Source organism: Triturus cristatus, chromosome 3_1, assembly GCF_964204655.1.
Source record: "Triturus cristatus chromosome 3_1, aTriCri1.1, whole genome shotgun sequence".
Lineage (NCBI taxonomy): Eukaryota > Metazoa > Chordata > Amphibia > Caudata > Salamandridae > Triturus > Triturus cristatus.
Window position 1 is genome coordinate 228,550,053 of NC_140583.1, and position 20,587 is coordinate 228,570,639.

Sequence of the window (20,587 nt, forward strand, 5' to 3'; positions counted from 1 at the left end):
TAAAAAAAAAATAATAATAATAAGTTCCAGGGCCCTCATCAGGAGGTCACTGCAGCTTGCAACACTCATTGCCCCTGCCAATGCAGCCAGTGCCAGTAGCGACACAACTATTAACCCTCATACTCCTACAGGTGTGACTATTCCAAGCCCCCAAAGCTATGAGATCCGTTTGATCAGCAGGTATTAGTCCATTTTAATGTATATTGAACTAATAAACAACTGTTCCTGTTCCAACTTCAAATTACACAAACAGCGCCGCCTTGTGGCAAACTATTATAAGTGCCGGTGTTGACAATTACGGGCCGGTACTGAGCACTGGAAACCACTGGCTAAAATTAAGCACTGACGGTAAAAGATGAGATTTTCCTTTCTGGGCCTGATCCAAGCACCATTTCTGTGAGGGTAAACTAGCATTTGTGGCACCCATAATATGAGCTGAGATGTTCTGCAAAATATGTTTTTGTCAAGAAAAAGCTGTGATAGGTGCCACTGGCAACAACTAAAAAATGAAAAATGTACATAAAATGTGTTTTTAAATGTGTTGAAAGCCTTCACCATATAGGTAATGTTTTGGCATTGCCGGCTTCTGCCCGGTGAGTTGAGAGTGGGATTGTTTTGGCACTTGTGTTTTTAATTTACGTTAAGTGATTTTTCATTCACATTAATTGCTTCTTGAGTGTGATAAATGCGACTTAATTTTAGATAACCGGGTGCCTTACAGCGGCACATTATACTCTAGCAAATGTCACAAAATGTTTTTAAATACCAGTGTTGAATTTACCACAGCTTGACATATTTTGTGAAAAACAACACATTCATCTGAATGTCCCATTGTACCTGGGGGTCCATTCCAGGCCTCATGTTGGAATCTTCTGCTCAGCCCCTTTGGTGAATATTGCTCCAGCATTTTTAATCCACTTCTGCTAAACTATAGTGGTTGATATTAAAGAGCCGCCTAGTTCTCCAAGGGGTTGAGGAAAATGTCTTGGGGCCATACATCATAGGTGTTTCTATTGTTACAAACCCAACCACAATACCCAGCACCCAGAACAAATGTGCAGTTATAAAACATTCTGCAAAGCACATTTTGCTGCTTTCCCTGTTATTGGTGCAAAGCCACATTCAGAAAAGGACATTCTTCTGACTGTCAGATGTTTTTATTTTGTATTATATGTGTGGGTGCTTCTTTCCAGCCCCCGGGCATGCACCTTTCAGGCCATATCCTCCAAGTTGGCACATAGACGCATCTGCAGAATGTGCACCACCATCGTCATTTATATAAAGGTTCTTCAGCTGCAGCCATTTTGGTTTTGCTTCTGCTACAGAAATGTGCTTCTGCCTTTCACATACCCCTGCAGTTGGTTGTACTATATATAATCTCCTTAGCTCAGTTCCATACACTAGAATGTTAGAAATTAAAGGTTATTCCTTTTGAACCAGAAGAATGTACTGAAACCTAACTGACTATTCAATGTTTCCTTGTTCTACGTACAATCTCTTAAGCTTTTGACACCAGTGTCAGTTTTGACTTTCTGTTTATACTATTTTGGTTGTATATCACAAGTGAGCATGTTGTTATATCTCACGGTTTGCTATGACTGTTTGCTGTGGTTATTACATAAGGTCAGGAATAAACTCACATCAACAAGAAGGAATACGAAAGCAGTGCCAGACAGGTAGTTTAAAGGAAGATTCACATAGCTCATCATTGCATCCCTTCCGGTTATCTCCAGTTGTGATAGCCAGTAAGAGAGGAGGGGACTTAAGCCTATGTCCAGACAACTGTAATATTTTTGGTGGATTGTCAACGCTTACCATGCACACAAGAAATGGTTTGTACGCAATTGTGCTACAAAAGCATTGTAGGAAAATGTTATATTTAAGTTGGAATCTGAGTATAGTACAAGTATTGAAAGTATAAATAATTAGTATAGTTTGAGAAGGTTTTCTGTGTCTAAATTGTGTCCTCAGCGAGTGTGTCTGTGGGAGGAGTGTGAAAATTGAGGCACACTGAGGAAATGCTTGTCGATGAAGAACAAAGAAACCAAGAACAAATATTATGACAAACGTAAGGCAGCTTCTTATTTGATGGTTCATTCTGGTCTTATGACTCTCTTCAGGCACGTAGAGCATGGGCAACTTCAGAGTTAATTAAAGTTAATTGTCATTTACAGGGTTTTGAGTGTGACTGGTTCAGCGGTGCCACTGAACATAGGGCAATGGCGGAAAAGTAAATGGTTGGTGAAAGTTGAAGGAAGTAGCATAGGCTGGGAGGACTTAAGGCGTGAACTGGATAAAGAAATAATGAATGGAGAAAATGGTGTAGCATGTTTATGTTGTGGATGAGTGTAGTCATGGTGACCCTTGACAAAGAAGACGGAAATATGACAGAGACATCAGTAGTATGGAGAAAATGTATAGAAGCTTCCAGAGGTAGCTTGGAAGAAAGGAGTTCCAAGACAGTAAACTTGCCATCAAGATTCTAGCGCTGTGTAAAGGAACAGGTGTTCTCTGGGAGGGAGAGAGGTGGTACCATTGCCACTTTCCCCTTCATCTCTCCTCTTAGATATGTTAAGCTTCCCTAGACTGCCTTGGCACTGCCAAGCAGGAAGTTGGGCTCGAAAGCGTTTGAGTGATGGCAGTTGGTGCCAGCGCTGTTGTGAAGAGACGTGACAAAAGGTGTCTCCATCTCAGATTCATTGTAGTCGTCATTAGTCATGGATGCCACTTAGTACCAGTGGCCCTCCTGACTTGCCCTTTGGTATCCCTGACATTGCCATGGCTACTCCTTGCCTCAGGATTTGTGACGGCTGTGCCAATAAGAGGAAGTAAACAGTTCTCTAGAAGCCCTGTGTACTCTACGTAGCCTGCGTTCTGCCCTTCCAATTGATTCTCGGTGACGATGACGAATAGGAGACCATTAAGGCACGAAGGACGGTAAAAGAGGTCAACGCCATACCGCTCCCATCCCCCGCCCTGGGTCACCGCCTTCCCTCGCCTTGCTGCTGGGAGCTGCTGGCTGCAGGAGCTTGCTTTTTACATAGCGCTTCCAAATGCTCTAAATATCAGATATTGGTATTTTCCAATTTATGGTGCTCAATTTACGACCTATAGGAGGATGAAAGACTGCGTAGGCTTTGCCAACAATGGAACTCCTGGCCTTCTAATAAACACTTTCTGTGAGGAGGGAAGGCTCCGCTCATTGAGCTATTCCTCCAGCTCGTTACTCATAATTTCACAGCTGGGAGTACTGAAGCAGGTAGGAGCCCATTAATAAAATAAATACTACTTTCTTAAATATGACATGTAATTTAATCTGTTTATCTAATGCCTTCTAAATATACTGAGTAAAATAGAGGGCCATCAGTTAAAATAATGCCTTACATTGTAGAACAAAATTAAAAGCGTGAGTCTACCGCTAAAATTGAGTGTCTTCGTGCCCAACTGCTACATGAAGTTATAAGGTATGCAACGTTGTTGTGTCATCTGGGGTCAAAGGGTGCGTGATGTCACTTCCGGTATTCTGATGAATGGATGTGCTTGCCTAAGGCAGTGTTTTAAAGACTTGTTGCAAACAGCACGGATCTCTTATTGCAGACCAGCTGTTGTTGCAGTTGGTGTTATTTATGTCAGGAATTGTACCCTTCGGCGCCCTTACAAGGTTTCCCACAAACCCAACAGCGCCAACGCTTGCCAAACTGTGGCTTTCAGATGTTTGAATAAGTTTTATCTCAGCATGTAGGCCGCATGTCTTCATATTTCTGCCCTGGTCAGGTTTTTTTGTGGATCATTCAGCACATCTTAGAATACACAGGATATTTCCAGCTGTGGTTCGTGAGAACATCACAGCTGCCGAGATGCACATGTGTTAGTTGACTTCTTTGTACCTGACAAGCCAACTTTTTCGCATTATCCGCTTTAGTACAAGAAACTCAGAAGTAAAGACAATCGCTACTGAAGCTGTTGTGCATCATTCTAGGTGAGAACCAACTCTCCTTTATCTTGTAGATTCACCAATACAGTGTGCAGTGCTTGACGAGGGCCACTGCACCAGGGCTTCTCTGCGCTACAGCACTCTGCAGCAGGTTGGATTCAGGGGCCGTAGTTTGGCTGCTGCACCGACTTTTACTGCACCTTACTTTAGAGGATATTTTGAAGCAGAGATGCTCTTTTTACAGACAGTCCACCTTTTCCTTTAGCAATGACGTCAGACGTGAGGTCATTTGTGACACCGTTTGGTACTGTTGCTTGTTGTGTTACATACAACTCTCCCAGGAGGATAGTCTGCGATTATTAGAAGGGGGTTGCTAGCCGCCATGTCTCGTTCCTATGTGAAGAGCTAAGCTTTCAGTTTCTAACTGAACTCTAGGACTGAGCTGGCAGCCCTAATGTGAAGGGGTATTAACATAAGCTATGACATCAGTGCGAACATCCACCAATGGGAGTTCACAGCAGTTTTCTATCATCAGAAACAGTTGGGTGTGGGGGAGGGGGTACAAGTAGTGCCCCCACTGCATCTTCCCTGTCTAACCTAGCTCCGAGTGTCTGACACCTGAGCCTGTATTGAGTGAGTCAGCGCTCAGTCCATCACCACAGTCATCAATACTTACCTAGCGCTAAAAATACCCGGGCATTTAAAGCACTCAGACACAAGTCGTTGCCGGGATCCTTTTCTGTCGGTTAATGCACCAGTCATTATTAAGTCTGGTCTTTTTATACACCACTCATATCTGGTGTTGCTAAACACTGTAATTACCAAATGTAGCAGGACTCAGTCCGATGTGAGCACTGACATGAAGAATATGATACATGGGAGCCTGAATCCCTGTATGAAGCAACTATTACAAACGACAACAGTGGAAACGACACACTACCGCATCCCAGGTAAAACGAGCATGGCTACATCGCATTGTCCATTTCTTAGACCAAATGAGTACAAATTGTATTCTAAAGGTGCTCGCCACAATGGCACCTGCTACCTACGGTTGTTCTATGAGTGACCCGGTGCAGCCCTCAATCAGGACTATACAGTGCGCATATAGAGGCACCGTCAGTAGAGATGTAGAAACAGCAGGCATGCGTGTCATCCACAAGGACCTTGTCAAGGTAGAAAAATATACCTCAGGTGTGTAAATAGCACATCTGTACCGGCCAAGTACAGGAAGACATGAGCAGTGTCCGCAGAGTCTGGTAGCTCTGGAGGGGCACTGCCCACCAGGGATGTAGTTGCATCCAAATTGCTGTGATGGGCCGATTGGTCAAAAGGCAAGCGTTAAAGTAATGTATGGTGAAATATGGCAATGAAGTAAACTTCAGCCAGTACATACATGCTGTTTACACACCCCACATACATTTTTTAACTTTGGCCGTTCAAAATCAGTAGACCATGACAATTGTTTTCGGCTTAGAAACAACATGAATACTGGCAAGAATAGCCTTGACAGAGTCCTTGTGGGCGGAATACATTGGAGGTTTCCAAAGACTGGTTGGAATGAAGACTAATAACTTATTACACTTGACTTCTGACTTGACAGTGCCTGCTGCCAGAGCCACTAGCCAAGGGGAAAGGCAGGACATCGATCTTCATTAAAGGTGCAGTTTAACAAACAACATTTTTTTGCACAAAATATGGCCCTGTTTTTTTAGTGTGGTTAATTTTACACTAGAGTTTCTACTTCTGATTTTCTTGTTTACAAACATTCTATCAAATGCATATGATAAAACACTGCACTATGGATCTAAGTGCTTTGTGGGTAGTGATGATGTGACCATGTATTATAAGGAATAAAGCACCCTCTACCGTATATGGATATTTCAAGTCTCCTAGTAGTTCTGTGACCTTCTAAAAGAACTCTGCCTTCAGCCTCGCTCCTCTCACTGTACTTCTCAGTGACTAGTAATATCCTTAATATGTGCGGCAGGGGGTACTTTATCCCTCAAATATTTACGAACTACTGTATTAGCTAAAACATTTTTGGTTGAAAATATTCTTTACACTAGTAGTGCAATTCATGATCTGCGCCTTTTTATCAATGTATTCTCTTCCCTCTGTCCTACTGCTTATGGAGAACCAAGCTATAGGGTTTAAAAGAGAAACTTGCTTCCAGTGCAGGGCTGTAATTAAACTCTCTCATTCCGCCTCATCCCACACAATAGTTCAGCCATGCTGTTCCCATTGCAGACACGTTGGAAGCCCTGCAGCTGTGGGGTGACTCATGAGTAAATATTGTTTCTTTTTCTTACAGAAACAAGCCAATGACCTTGTCAGCACTCTGATGAAATGCACTCCCCACTATATCCGCTGCATCAAGCCCAATGAAACCAAGAAGCCTCGAGACTGGGAGGAAAGCAGGTATGAATCCGGCCTGGAGTAGTGGCGGCGGTCGCAGGTGGCGGTGTGGCTGCCGCAGACATTGACATGCACTGGGTATAAGTACAAAAACACAAAATAGAACATGAAGAGCCAAAAAGTGACTTTACGGCAAGTCATGTTCACGGGGAAGGAGACCTCATACGAACATTCACCATGTTATGTTGATATGTTTATAGAGCGCTGGTATACCAAAGAAGGGCGTCTTGGCGCTGGATGAAACTACAAGTCAAGGAAATTATTCAACATGGACGTTAAAGAGAGGAAAACAACCAGGTCTTCAGTGGTTTCCTAAAGGCCAGGAGGTTAGGGGTGGATCTGACGTAGGCCTAATCAGCCCATAACGGAATATCAAGTCAATCATGTATGGTGAGGCCACTGAAATTACTCAGTGGTGTTGCTGTGGCATTTTGTACATAATTATACATTTACCACATTTGCCATGTAGTCCATCATCTGCTGCATAATTTATGGAGGTGAAACTCTGGCAGAACAGAGGTGATGAAAGGTGTCTCCCTCTCAGATTCTTTGTAGTTGGGGTTAGCCATGGGCGCCACTTAGTACCAGTGACCCTCATGACTTGCCCTTTGGTATCCCTGACATTGCCATGGCTACTCCTTGCCTCAGGAGTTGTGAAGGCTGTGTCAATAAGAGGAAGTAAACAGTTTCTTAGAAGCCCTGTGTACTCTATGAAGTCTGCGCTCTGCCCTTCCCATTGAGACTTTATTGTGTATTACAGTGACAACATGGCAAAAGAAAACTGCTACAGAATATTCTGTATTATGCTACTTAATTTTCCTTTTTTTGTTGCATAATTTAATCTACAGTGCCGCAAAGTTTAGTCCTCCCTGGCTGCATCATTTCAATCTTCCTGTACATAATAGACTGCACCACCTGCAAAAGAAAGTTATTTTTTGCTCCAGCTGTTCTTGGTGAGCCCATGAGGCACGCCAGCATACTTGGAACATAGTATGCGGAATGTAGGACTTGCATTGAGTATCAGACCATACTCTGGTTACAGGTAGAAAATAAGTGAAACACATGACGAAATGCATAGAATTTGCTAAGCACAGTTTGATAAAGAACAAGGGTCAGCCAACATTTTAGATACAAGAACAGATAAAGTGAAATATAAATTGGAAAACATTAGAACAGATAGCCCTGAGGAAGCTCCTGCTATTGGAACGAAACACATCGGCTGTAGTTTGGATGTCTATTGATAGGACGAATGAAGAATTGTTTTAGGAATACTGGAAGTGACTGGACTACTTTATGTGTCATATAAGACTTTAAAAATTACCCAGTGTGACATGGACTGATGATATAAATTCTAGATAAACCACAAAGTCATTAACCAGAACATTGACAGACTAAAAGATGTTCAAATATTGATTCTGTTTAGGTCTAAAGCACCATGCTCATTTGTTAAAATATGTAAACGTTTTGTTGACTTACCCTGGGTGCCTCCCCACTCAATCTCACTGCTGGTTTAAGTTGCCACCTCCCTGGGGCACACCCCAATGTAATGGACCTTGCTGATGGGAAAAAGCTGTGGGGACGATTGCCCCACAATACTGTCAGGGTGTGTGGATGGATAGGCTGAGAGTTTCCCTTGAAAGTACCACAGTTACCGGAATATAGTAGTCACAGCCCAAGGAAAGGCCACGCTTCTAGCATAATTATCAACTTCACCCAAAGTAAAAATAATCATTTCAGTGAGTATCACACTTTCCTGGGAGGTTACATGCTGTACAAGATGTCCAGTAAGTCACAGACAGAAGTTTCCATTAAGGCCGGGTACTATCTCTGAGTCGAGGATTCCCCCTCAATAGCCAGGGCAGATGTAGAACCCGTCTGGCACTTCTGGACGGCCTTTTGCATTGGTGCGGTTCTGGTTGCCATGATGGACAATGATGGATGCTGAATACAGGGAGGCACATCGCTTTGGGACAGGGTTCTCCAAAGTCGGTCCTGGAGGGTCGGATCCATGTCAGATTTTCAGCATATCCCCATTTAGATAAATATAGTTATCTTACAAATCTGGCATGGATTCGGAGAATATGTGCGCACTATGATGACAGAGGTTACGAGATAATGCTAGTGGTCAGGCTAGAGGTAACTGGTCGCCGCTGAATCCTATAAACCTCTTAGCAGACCGGGTGCGAGGAGGGGTTACCCTGTGAGGAGCCCTCTCGGCACAGGCCATCCTAGGAAACATCCCGAGGATCTGCTTTGAAATCAGGAGATGCAGGATAGTGTAACAGCCTCTCGTTGGCCTGCCTCTGAGATGGTGAAACAACTAGTGAATCGCCTGTAATCTCGCATCAGAAAAGGGGGAAAGCTCAAATGTAAATATGCTTTTTCTAGTTTCCTATCCCCAGACTGTGAAGGTTGCCTGTCCTGTGTCTAGCATCTGAAAGGCGCCCATCCAAGTACTGTCGGCCCTTTTCCGTTCCTGCGATCCTAGCATTTGGGGTTATGAGATGTGAACCAATATCTGGTGAGAGGTTTTTACTTCTGTGACGGACCCTCATCAAGTCCTGAACCCTCCAACCAAAGCATAGCTTCCCAATCGTGGGGGCTGTTGCTGCACTAGAGTTCAGCATCTGCTTTGGTGGCTCAGAGAAGCTCCCTTGACAAGCCAGACCTCATTAACTACCACCAGGCTCCCACCCCAGGGCATCAAGGTGAGCTCATGTACAGGTGAGCGAGGGATGTCCAAGTATTAGTGGCGCTCATGAGCTTGTCAGGCTCCAGCGCTGAAAGAGCCCGTGTGCTGCAAGAGAGGGCATCAGTTGTAACTCGTGTGTCCTCTCAGAGCCTGGATTGAGGAGGAAACTAGGCCATGACGTACATGGTCATAAAAGGCAGAGGAACCATGACCTCTTCCACTACGCTGAGCCCCGACAAGGTGCAACCATATCTAGACAACTTATGTAAGCCATGGGCAATAGTTTAGGTGCAACCACATGCAGGTACATCATATAAGAGTCATGTATTGTATTCAGATCTTAAAGTTTGCAATTTGCACTGTAATCAATATGTGTATACCTTAAAAAAGTATTTACCTCCATAGGTCAAGTGATATAAGTGCTTTAGTTATAGGTTTATTTTCTAATTACCAAGTTCTTTCAGAGTCTAATGAGCTCTATAAAGTGTAGTTGAGGTGACATATGGAATCTGTGTGCTCAGTATAGTAAGACACTTCCAGACAGTCTGTGGTGCCCCTGGGCAGGACGGACACTGCTGCAAGGCCCGGCTTACTCACTGCAGACCGTAGTTGCCTTGGTTTGAAGGTTTCCAAGCTTTTTTTATATTTAGTTCACTACACTAAAGATGGGATGGGTCCCTCCGTTTTTAGGTCCGGCCAAGAGAGCTTTATTTGTTTCGCCAGCCTCATGTAATCAATAAAACATGAATGAAAAATACATACTATAGATAGAGCGGCTCTGGGTCACCCATTGGTCCACACAGTACAGCATATGTAAGGCACTGACTCACTTTCACTGAGAGTGACAGCATTTCACATGATCATGCACATCCAACTAAAAAGAAATGCATTTCATTGCCAGGGCTGGTGAGCAATACTTTACTTTTCCACAGCTTTTTTCTTTCAATTCGTTTTGCCTTATTTATTTATATATTTGTAAACATGCCACCATCATTAAACGTGTCTCCGGGGTCCAGTAATCAACAGCCACTAGTAGCTTTCTTTGGACCAATAAAAACATATTTTCCTTTAATGTGCATTACAACTAGAAAGGGTTTCTATACATCTTCTGTCCACAGCAGTCTGCTATGAAGGACCTATGTTATTCTGTTAAAACTATATGACATGGTTAATTATTTTTATTTAAGCTTTTTACAGCATACGGAGCCACATACAGGCTGGACCATGCTTTTTTGTGGCATATGTTTCCAATAAACAAAAGAATGAACCATCTCACAAGCTTGCTAAGGGCAGCCTTATTGGCTTTTCAGTGCTTATGTTTTTTACCTGCTTTAACTTTTATTAGGGTTCGTGCTCTGCGAGTGGCGTCCTTGTGCCTGGTGCGCGCGCACTGTTTTAGCTGGTTAACCCCAGGCTATATCTCCTGCTGGTAATAATGAAAGTGTTTCAAGCGCACATCTCTCCAGAGGAGTGGGAAACACAAAGTGTGTGCCAGATGTGATGCTGCTGGGCAGTAAGGTTGGCAGGGCTCACATTGTGCAGCCCTGCTGCTGATCGGTGCGTAGAAGATAGACGCAGCGCGTGTCAGGCTTACTTCCCATGTCAGCATTGCCAGGCCTGCAGGGTGGCTTCAAGGCACATTGCGTTCTTTGTGCTGCGCTGTAATGTCCAAAGCCGGCTTCCTTCTTTGGAGAACTTCCTCTGAAATGCAAAGCAGTTGGGGGGAAGTAGGTGCTATGATCTGCTCTCATTCAAGCAGAACAAACTGTACCATTGAAACCGGAAGTACTGACAGGAAAAGGAGGCATTCATGTAACATGGAGTCTCGCTCCCTCTCCCCATCCCTCATGCACCCGCGCTCTCCCTCTCTTTCTGCCCGCCACCCCGCACCCCCTGTTTTGTCCCACTCTCTCATTCTGTCCTCCCCTCACCCTCTGGCTGCTCTATCCTCATAGTGTCGCCATTGGCATCCTTTCCCACCCCTCCAACATAATATACATTTCCCATGAATAAATACACAACACAATATTTTGTTTGGGTAAAGCTGCTGAAGGTTTATTACATACACCGTTAAGTAATAGGTGGGATATCTTACGGACGATCCAAGGGCAGGCAACCAACTGGGCTGCCTGCCCACCTGATGAGCCAGGCAGCACTGGGGCGAACCCCGCCTGTGTTGCCCTTACTAGTGATCCTCTTCCCGGATCACGTGACCGTTGGTACCTTCTTACTCACGCCCCTTTCAGGGCGGAGCATCGCATAGCAAACCCCCCGGTTGTTCAGGCCCACAACCGCCGAAAGGACTAGCGGGGCGCCGACACGGTTTCAAGGACCCTCCCATGAGGCTCTGGCACCCCCTATGGTGCCGCGCAGAGGTACCCTTGGTACCGGCCTGCTTCCAGATCGCCCTGTAACTCCGCCTGCAACGAAAAAGGAAAACATTACAATATTCTCTGCCCTCCCTCCTGCCACCACCATGCCGGGTAAGCGGTAGGAAGGGAGACGGTGTGTGTGGCGATAAATGAGGTCGCCAAAATGGTGGGAGAGGGATATATACCCTCCCCCAAGTCCTGGGCGCCCAGGAAGTGACGCCCTTTGTGAGCCGCAACCAGGCTGGAGAGGGGGGACTCCAAACACAGTCCCTGCCTCTGAAGGGGGTGGGGGGGGGTGTGGGGTGCCCAGGCGACACAAGAGTGCTGACCTCTCTAGTGGCCCCCTGTGGGTGCCTCGGCCAGCAGCATTCACCCTCTTTTCTCTGTTTCTCCAGCTCTTTAGCTTTTGGTTTCTCTTTTGTTCTTATTCTCTCAGTGTATATCTTTATTCTTTGTCTTTCACTTTACCTCTCTTTTATGTGCGCTCTCCATTGGTGCAGATTGCCAGCAGAATCATAATCAAACAATGTTACTGCAGAAGTGCAGGCGGAGGGGGTGCTCGAGGGTTTGTTTTATAAACCGGTCAGGGGCAGCAGGGTGTGAGCCAAGGAGCCTGGTAGAGAGTCATGGCTGCTCCCCGAGGTAAGGGTGGGTAACTTGGGAGTCTGCAGGGCCAGCAATATTGTGAGTAGGTTTGAGATGGTGGTGAGTCAATAGACTGGGTTTATTTCGGTTTTTATTTAAATAATTTCACTTTTACAATGTTTCTTCATTGGTGTAAATTATTTTGCCACGAGTCTTAGCCTCAACCTTGAATATGTGGTTTACAGCCCCTCCTCGGAGGGGCACTGAGACTCTTAAAGAGGAGTGGTCGACTGTAAATATTGGTGTGCCACCACAGTCCACTTCACTCCCCCAAAATGCTAGCTCATGCCGATAAGCTGTGCTTGGCTCGGCCTCCTCATTCAGAGTTTAAAAAAAAATCCAAATATCACATGTGAAATTGAGGAATATTGGGAAATGGTAGGAAGCGAAGAAACCCTTTCAAAGGGTCTGAACTTACAAAGTGCCGTAAGCTCTCGAGAGACTGTCAGGCTGAAGCCAGAGACTTGGTGTGATCTCTGGGCCTACTTCTAGGTGTGACATCTCCCTTACATGCAGCTTCCATTGTGCCATGAGTGGTGTGGCATCTCAACGACATAGATACTGTTTACAGCCAAGGTAGTTACATTTGCATGATTTATGTCTTGTGTGTGTCCATTAACACCTGTGCATCAAGCACCTGGACCACCACACATGCTTTGTGCAAGCACCGGTGGCTTCAGTTGCAGGTCAAGCATCAGTTCTGAATGAGGCACTGCACGCCATATTCACTGCCTGGTACTGCTAGCGGCGCCCTGCTGATTTTATGGATTGTAATCTTACCATGCCTTGGAGAGGAGGATGTTAACTGGAGTAAAGAGTCATGATATGTGACTTATCTGTTATAGTACCATCTGCACTCTTACTTCTCTTTCTCCTCCAATCAGATCTCTTTATCTGTGGCTCAGTGCTCCCGCTAGCTGGTACTCGGGAATTCCTGGCATTGATGATTTAGGCATGCACCTTTGGCCTCACATCTAATTAGCTTTGATGCATCCAGGATTGTCCAGTAGGTGGTGGTGTTTCCATATATTTTAAAGAAAAAATGCTTTAGATTAATAGAAAATTTAACATAACAGACTATTAACCAAGTCCTATCTCAATATTTGTCTGATCTGCAAATGGAATTTTGTATACAATGCAACTAAGAAGGCAATATCCACCGAAAAGATTTGTGTTGCCTGCTGGTGATATGGATAGAAACTTCCTAGCACAATCTGAGTAAAAAGTGCAACACACACAAAAGCCAATTCTAAATACTGTGATGTGCATATTTTTTTCAGAGTGAAGCATCAAGTGGAATACCTGGGGCTGAAGGAAAACATTCGAGTGAGGAGAGCAGGCTACGCCTACAGGCGGGTGTTCAGGAAGTTCTTGGAGAGGTGAGACACCAGCTGACACAACTGGACTTTTGTCGACTGCCACAGCTCTTCCTCCAAAAGGGGCATGTTCGGCCAGAGGTCTCGCCTCTGCTGGATGCAAATGTGTTCTTGTTCTTTGGGTTGCGCATGCTGCATGTGTGTGCTCGTTCAGGCTACAGCTAGAGTTTGTATTGGTGCTTGGCTTTGGCACAAGACTTTGCATGGGCAGAACATGTGTGCATCATCCTGGCAGATTTTCTACTTGAGCAGTGGCTTTCTCACTGCCAGTGGCAGCTTTCTCAACGCGAGCGGTAGCAACCTGCTGCGGCTGAAAGCTCGAAAAATCTTGCTGGGAGTCGGTCTAGCGTTTGATTTTCTTGCTCGCCAATTTACCGCTGGCGAGCCGCGTGTGAGAAAAAACTCCACTACACGGCAGTTGGCAGATAGAGGGCGTTGGTGCACGTACCTTCCTGCCTTTGGTGGACCTGTGCAGAGAGGAGTGGACGGCTGGTGCTGGGTGTCATTAATGGACTCTATCTGCAGTACCAATGTAATATTTTTTTTCTTTGAGCCAGTGGTTCGGAGAAGGTTCAACAATTAGGAGAAAAGTGAATTTTTCAGCTATTACTGTTGAGCGAACAGGCTTTCAAAATGATATTATTTAAATACAAGTCCTAACATTCTGAGAGCGCCACACTCTCGCTACCTTGTCGTTTCCTGAAGCAGAAAGAGAAGGTTGCACACTTCAGAGTCAGACAGAGCTGCCTCATGCAGAAGTCACAACATAAACTTTATGGTTTGAATCTGTTTTATTATTATTTTCCACAACAAACGGAAGGTAACAAAAGTATACAATGCTCAGACATCTGCCAGCAGGCAGTAAGAAGCTGTTGCAGGCTACACAAGGCCTGAATATACAGTTAAGCAAGCCATATATGTACAACAAAGAAACAAAACCCCTCCCTCCTTCTCCCACCCACCCTCCATTCAACCCTGCATTAAGCATTGAACATCTTAAGTCATCGTACCTCCTTGTTGTTCTGGGGCAGGGGGTACTGCATCCTCTGGAAACCGTCGTAGGCGTAAGAATCTAGGATATGTAAGCTCACGGAACTCCTGCGCTAGTAGGGACAGAAAGGGGAGCCAGGCCTCCCTGAAATCAGCCCCTTTACTGGCAAGTGTGAGGGTTATTTTTTCCATCTCCAAAATGTGCCATAACCAGGACAGCCAGCTTGTGTGTGTGGGTGTTTGTTGGGAACCCCAATATGCCAAGATGTTCTGTATTGCGGTTCCTAGCGCTAGCCCTATCAGTCGGCCCCTCCTGGACTTTAGTGGATACGTCAGTGGGTCTGTACCCCCAAACGAATATCAGCTGGAAATCAGAGTAGTTGAGTCTCTAGGTGTTTGTCAATATCGTCTAGCACTTTGACCCAGTAGGCGTTGATCAAGGGGCAGTCCCACAACAGGTGTACTAACGGGCCTGTCTTACGGCAGCCTCTTCCAGCAGTCCGAGCTAGTGGATGGTTTAACCTTATGGACTCTCTTCGGGGTGTAGTATCAATAGGTGATCACCTTTGTGAGGGTTTCTTTCAGGGCTATGTTACTGGCTGTATGGCGCGCTCTATAGCACACTCCTTCCCACTCTTTGTTGCCAAGGGGTCTCCCTAGATCTCGCTCCCGTCTGTTCCTGCCCGCATTATGCGTATGTACGTTGCGCTTAATCAGCATTTTGTATAAGTCCGAGACTATTCCTTTGTCTGATGACTTCGACAGAAGCCATTTTTCATAGACAGTGAGGTGTCGGCATGCCACGGTTCTATTATGTGGTTGTAGTACCCAGTGCCTTAGTTTAGGTTCCGAAGGCGCTCTGTTTCTGGGATGCCAAAGTCTGTCTTGAACTGCGGGTATGAGAGTACCCCTCCTTTGTCTATCTTGAAACAGCCAATGTTTCCCTCATTCTGTTCGGCTCCATTCCACCAAATGTCGCAGCTGAGCCACTTGATAATACAGCTGTTTATCGGGCACTCCCAGTCCGCCCTAAGGCTCTTTTTCATCCAGGGAGTACGACCCTGCCAAATATATTGTATGATCTCTGATTGCAATTTGGGGATCATGCCCGGGGGTTGGCGCATCGGGAGTGCTTGAACACAAAACAGAGTATTTTGGGGAGTACTGTCATTTTAATGGCAGGTATTCTTCCCAACCACGAAATCGGATGGGGTTTCCACCGGAGTATGTCAGCACGTACTTCCCGGAGAAGCTTGGTGTAGTTAGCAAGGGCCGTAGCGTGTGTAGAGGTGGCTATTTGAATTCTGGGATAGGAGATAGCGTCCTGAGACCATTGAAATGGGTGCTGCCTTTTAATTCATCCCACCGTTTGCGGGAGGAAGCGAAAGATTAAGGGCAACCGATTTTTCCACATTGACTTTGAACCCAGAGGCTTTGCCAAACTCGTCTAGTTCCGACAGGAAAGCCCTCAGAGACGTGTCAGGTTCTTTGAGAGTCACTAAGACATCGTCCGCGTAGAGGCTTATAATGTGTTCAACCCCCCAAAGGGAACTCCCATAATCTGTGAGTGCATTCTTAGCCTGTGTGCTAGCGGCTCCTTATATAGTGCAAATAACAGGGGCGATAGGGGACATCCCTGCCGGTGAGATCTCTCTTGAGTGTCTGGAGGTCCTCCTTAAGCGTCGAAAAGAGTGATTCCATGAACACCCGTGTGAGTGGCTCCTCCGTTGTTGTGCCCAGTGGGCCTTGTCGCGCTTCATCTGTGGCTGGTTACTCCGTCCTCCGACCCGTACCAGGCTTCAATAGCATGTCTTTGAGGGAGCCTTCCTTCTTTCCTCTTCCGGCGGCCATTACTCTGCGCTAATGCCTCTCTGATCAAGGCAGGAGTCCGCTAACTCCGCGGTCAATGTGGCGTTGCGCAGAGCCAGGGCAGTCCAGTCCCACGTGCCCTGGTGTCACTGCCTCACACCTTCTCCCTGAGGCACTAAGAGGAGCCACGGGGCTCTAATGTCTTCCACCGCCGAATGTCCACCAACTCCCTTCTCTCCAGGCCGTGCGCCGTGCACTGCTACTGCCAGCGAACGTGCTCAGAGTCCGAGCCTCCAGTAACTGCTTCCCGCTTGGGGCCTAGCCAGCCCTCCTTATTGCCACTCAGGTGTCCACCCCGGGGGCTTCTACGACTTCCAATGTTAGCTCACAGACTAATGTCTTCTGCCTCTAAGGCTGCTACTGACTCTCTTTCCCTTCAACAGGTCTGGGGTAGGGCGCTTTCGCTCTCTTACTAGAGCGCCTCACGTTGCATGACCCTAGAGCTTCATGACCCATCCAGCTGCCCCCATTCAGGCCTAACGATGTCTTGTACTGTACTCACGTACTGACTGGGGTCCCGTCAAGCCTCTGTTTCTGGTGGTACAATACTCGGCTCCAGAGCGATGCCCTGCGCGCTCCCAGGGCCCACCACCAGACTCACTGCTCCTCTGGCGCTGGAGCGCTCCCTTGTGGGCCTCCCCTCTGACAGACCGTGCCTATCGCTCCTGCTGCTCAGGACCCTCCGCAAATGCCTGCTGTATATCATCCCTCCTGGGGCTGCTGTCCTTTCGGGGGCCCCCTCTGCTTCACCAGAGCCCCGAGATCGCCGGCTGCGGAGCGGGACCTCCTGCGCGCCTCAGCTCTCCTCGCAGGGCTCCGTCAGGGGCCATCCGCGATCTCTGCTCCGCAGTGTGCCCTGCGGCCTACCTCACCGTCTAAATTTCCTGGGCCCGATATCTCTGTGTGCCTTCGCGCTGCCTCTACATGAGCTCGGGGATCTCTGCCCCTCCGCTTCGCCACCGCGGCAGCTAGGGGGTCTCTGCCGTCCTCCCCCACGTCTCGGCGGCTGCCGATGGATCCGCTTTGCTTCTCCGCGGTCCTCCGCCCTCCACTAACGATCCCAGCCCCTCTGGCCACTGGAGACAGTCTCTACGTGAACCTGGGCCGGAGCGGTGGTGAAGGCTGAGAATTATGGCGGGGCCGGGGCCGCAGTGCACCCAGGGACAGTGCTAAATTGCGGCGGCGGGTGGGAGAGACAGCAAGACGCGTCCTACCATCATGGCCACGGCCCCCATAGGATAAACTTTGTCGTTAGCAAACTTTTCTTTTTACAGGTGCTTAATGAATAATAGGGGAAAGGTTTTTCTGCAGTAACCTCTTCAAACGTTTATAATTAGCAATCCATGCCAGGCTAGAGAACAGACTCTACAGGCTGGTCAGTGCAACACACCTCAGAGTCCTACGGCACACACATCCATTGACATAGTAGGCTACAAAGGTCCCTGAAAGTGAATGGCCACATTCTGTAGTTACATTAACCAATAAGAATCATTTAAAAACTAACTATTGAACAATCCAAGTCCTGCCAACCAACCGCACCGTACACCAGCGGTCAATAAAATCCCAAGCTTTACAGAAAGGGTGCCAGGCTCCAAAGGTTCTACTGTGCCCTGCACTTGGTGCAGGTGTGCTATGTCAATGCAGGTAATGCAGGTAACATAACATAACGTATCCATGGCAGGGGATTAGTACCCATTGAGGAAGAAGCGAGTTTCTCAGGGAGAACTACAGACTGCCTTTTCTTTCTTTGTTCCCTAAACATGGCCTTTCCACACTTTGTCCCTTTTTATACTTCAGACCAATGTATGAGCCGAAGAGATTTGGCTCAGACTCCTCTACTTTGTAATATTAAATAAGGTCATTCACTCATTTACCCAGGCACTTCTTCACTCACTCGCCTGCCTTCTCACTCGCTTCCTGTTGTTCAGTTTTATGTTTATTTCCTTTAAACCAGCATAACTGAGTAGGTCTTTTAAAAGACAAAAGAAAGATTTATGTAAATAGAATGAAAAACAGAAGCAAAAGAAAGTACTGAACCATCCCGCTGTCCTGTATACAAAAACACAAACTCATTTAGCTATCAGTCTCACTGATGTTTTCCCATCATCTTATGTATGTATAGAATTTTCTTCAGTAATCCATACAGTAATATAAATGTTGTACTGTGGCTGCACGTAGATGACTTTCTTGTCTAATTCCTCACCACGTTCACACGGTTTCCTGCAGTGACAAGAGTTGAAGCAGACAGGCTCTAATCCGTGTCTATCATCCATATGCTTGAGTTTATGCAGCTAATCCGCATTGAAGGGTTGATGGAAGAAATGTAAATATTGCACTATGTACCTGCGTAATCACTTGATCTCTCCTGATCTCACATTTTCGTCCTTGCGGGATACTTACAAGCCGTAAGTGTGAATGCGAGATCTGGAAGCAAATCTAGCGGCTTTAGAATCTCTATTAACATCTTAAATTTACATCGGAAAAATATGTCTCCAGATGTGATCTTTGAAAGCTTCTTCTGAGCCGAACCAGTGGCAAGGTCCCCTCCGCGCACTGTATAGCTCTTTAAGTACAGAGTTCCTGGGGAGCTCAATAATTGTCAGAACAGAGCCTTACCATGTGAAGCCCCCAAATGTTACTCTTATCCAGCTGCAATTTTGTCAAGGGTACTCCCAGGATATATCTACTAAAATGAAGCATCATTTGTCAATCCGGGGCCTCATGTGTCCTTAGAGGGGATCATTGAAGCTCCACTGTAGTTGATGTTAAATGTTTTTGAGTCGGCTAGTGCAGCAAAGCTTGCACTTTTATTAGGTTACTGCTGTGGCACCCTTGATATATTTATATCTTCAGTTTACTCGCCTCATCTGTTCATTCACTCATTCACCCACGCATGCTAAGCGAACTACTTACTGTCCCACACATTGTGGTCCACAGCTGCTTTAGAGCGGAGTCTTAAACATGCAAAGTAGTCTTATGTGTGACATGCTGCAAAGCAGGTACTTCCTTATTAGCCCCATCTGTTGTTTGTGGTGTATTGAGAGGTTGGGTGCTTTAGGGATTGGGAATCTGTTTGCTGTGTTTGGGGCCCGTCAGTGTGATCCACTTGTAGATCGGCATGTCATGTTACTGTCAAACATATAGTGCATAAGTAGTGCCTCTTTACTGTCATGTGCTTTGATTATCAGTGGAGCGGATGCATAATTGGTAGGGTGTTTGGTGGATTGGGGCATATGGTGGATGATGGCCAGTGTTGTGTGTGATGCATGGTTAGCAGGGGCCTGAACATACATTGGTAGAAGGCTGGTATTGTATGTGATGCCTAGTTGGAAGGAGGTTGGGTGATTGAAACAAGTGGTGGATGGTGTCCAGTGTTGTGGAGGGGTGCATGGCTGACAGCAGTTTGGGTGGATTGAGACACAGCTTGAATGGTGTTCAGTGTTGTGTGAAATGCATGGTTGGCAGCGAGGTCTGTGGATAGAGACAAATGCTGCATTGTGTCTGCTGTTTGTGACGCGTGTTTGGCAGAGGGATTAGATGAATTAAGACATCTGTTTGTTCATATCTAAGGTTGTAAGCGATGCATGATTGGCACAACGTTGGATGGATTGAAGCATACATTGGATGATGTTTGGTGTTGTCCTTGATGTGTAGTTGGAAATGGTTATATGGATTGAGACCAGGGCAAAAGTCCTAAAAAAAGAAGTGGGGGGACGCTGACGTCACGACAGGAAGTGACGTCACGAAAGGTGGCTTGCACCATCAGACTCATTGCCTCCCCTCGCTCACCACTTAGATGCGATTGCATCAGAGAAGCCAGTGCGTGAGCAGCATTCTGAATGAGCTCCGATCTCGCCCCAGAGAGGCCAAAGAGTGAATGTGTGACTCCATTTGCTCCAGTTATCCAGCTCCCGGTAGAATAAGTGGGGGGACGCCGTCCACCCGTGTGGTGCCCCGACTCGTGCCCCGATTGAGACACATGTTGCATGGTGTCCAGTGCTTTACATGAAACATGCATGGCATGGGGTTCGGTGGATCGAGGCATATGTTTGTGCCTAGTGTCATAAGAGGGCTGGGTGGATAGAGGCACCTGATGGCTAGTGTCCATTGTGTGCGTGGTTGGCAGCAGGGTTGGGTGGATTGAGACACATCCTGGGAGATGTCCATTCTCTGTGTGACACATGGTTGACATCTGATCGAAAGAATTGAGACATATGTTTGATAGGTGATCGATGTTGTCTGTCATGCATGTTTGAGGGGGTCGGGCGGCTTGATACAAAGGTTGGATGGTGAC

General features: G+C 46.4%; 1 protein-coding gene across 2 annotated transcripts in view; it reads left to right on the forward strand.

Moving 5' to 3' along the window:
• Nucleotides 1–20,587, forward strand: part of MYO1E (myosin IE) — a 541,337-nt gene that overhangs the window by 406,290 nt on the left and 114,460 nt on the right. For both annotated transcript variants that reach the window (XM_085643738.1, XM_085643737.1), the window contains exons 17-18: nt 6,246–6,352; nt 13,339–13,437. In XM_085643738.1, the coding sequence (XP_085499864.1) occupies nt 6,246–6,352; nt 13,339–13,437 (206 nt within the window). The remainder of the gene's footprint in view (nt 1–6,245; nt 6,353–13,338; nt 13,438–20,587) is intronic.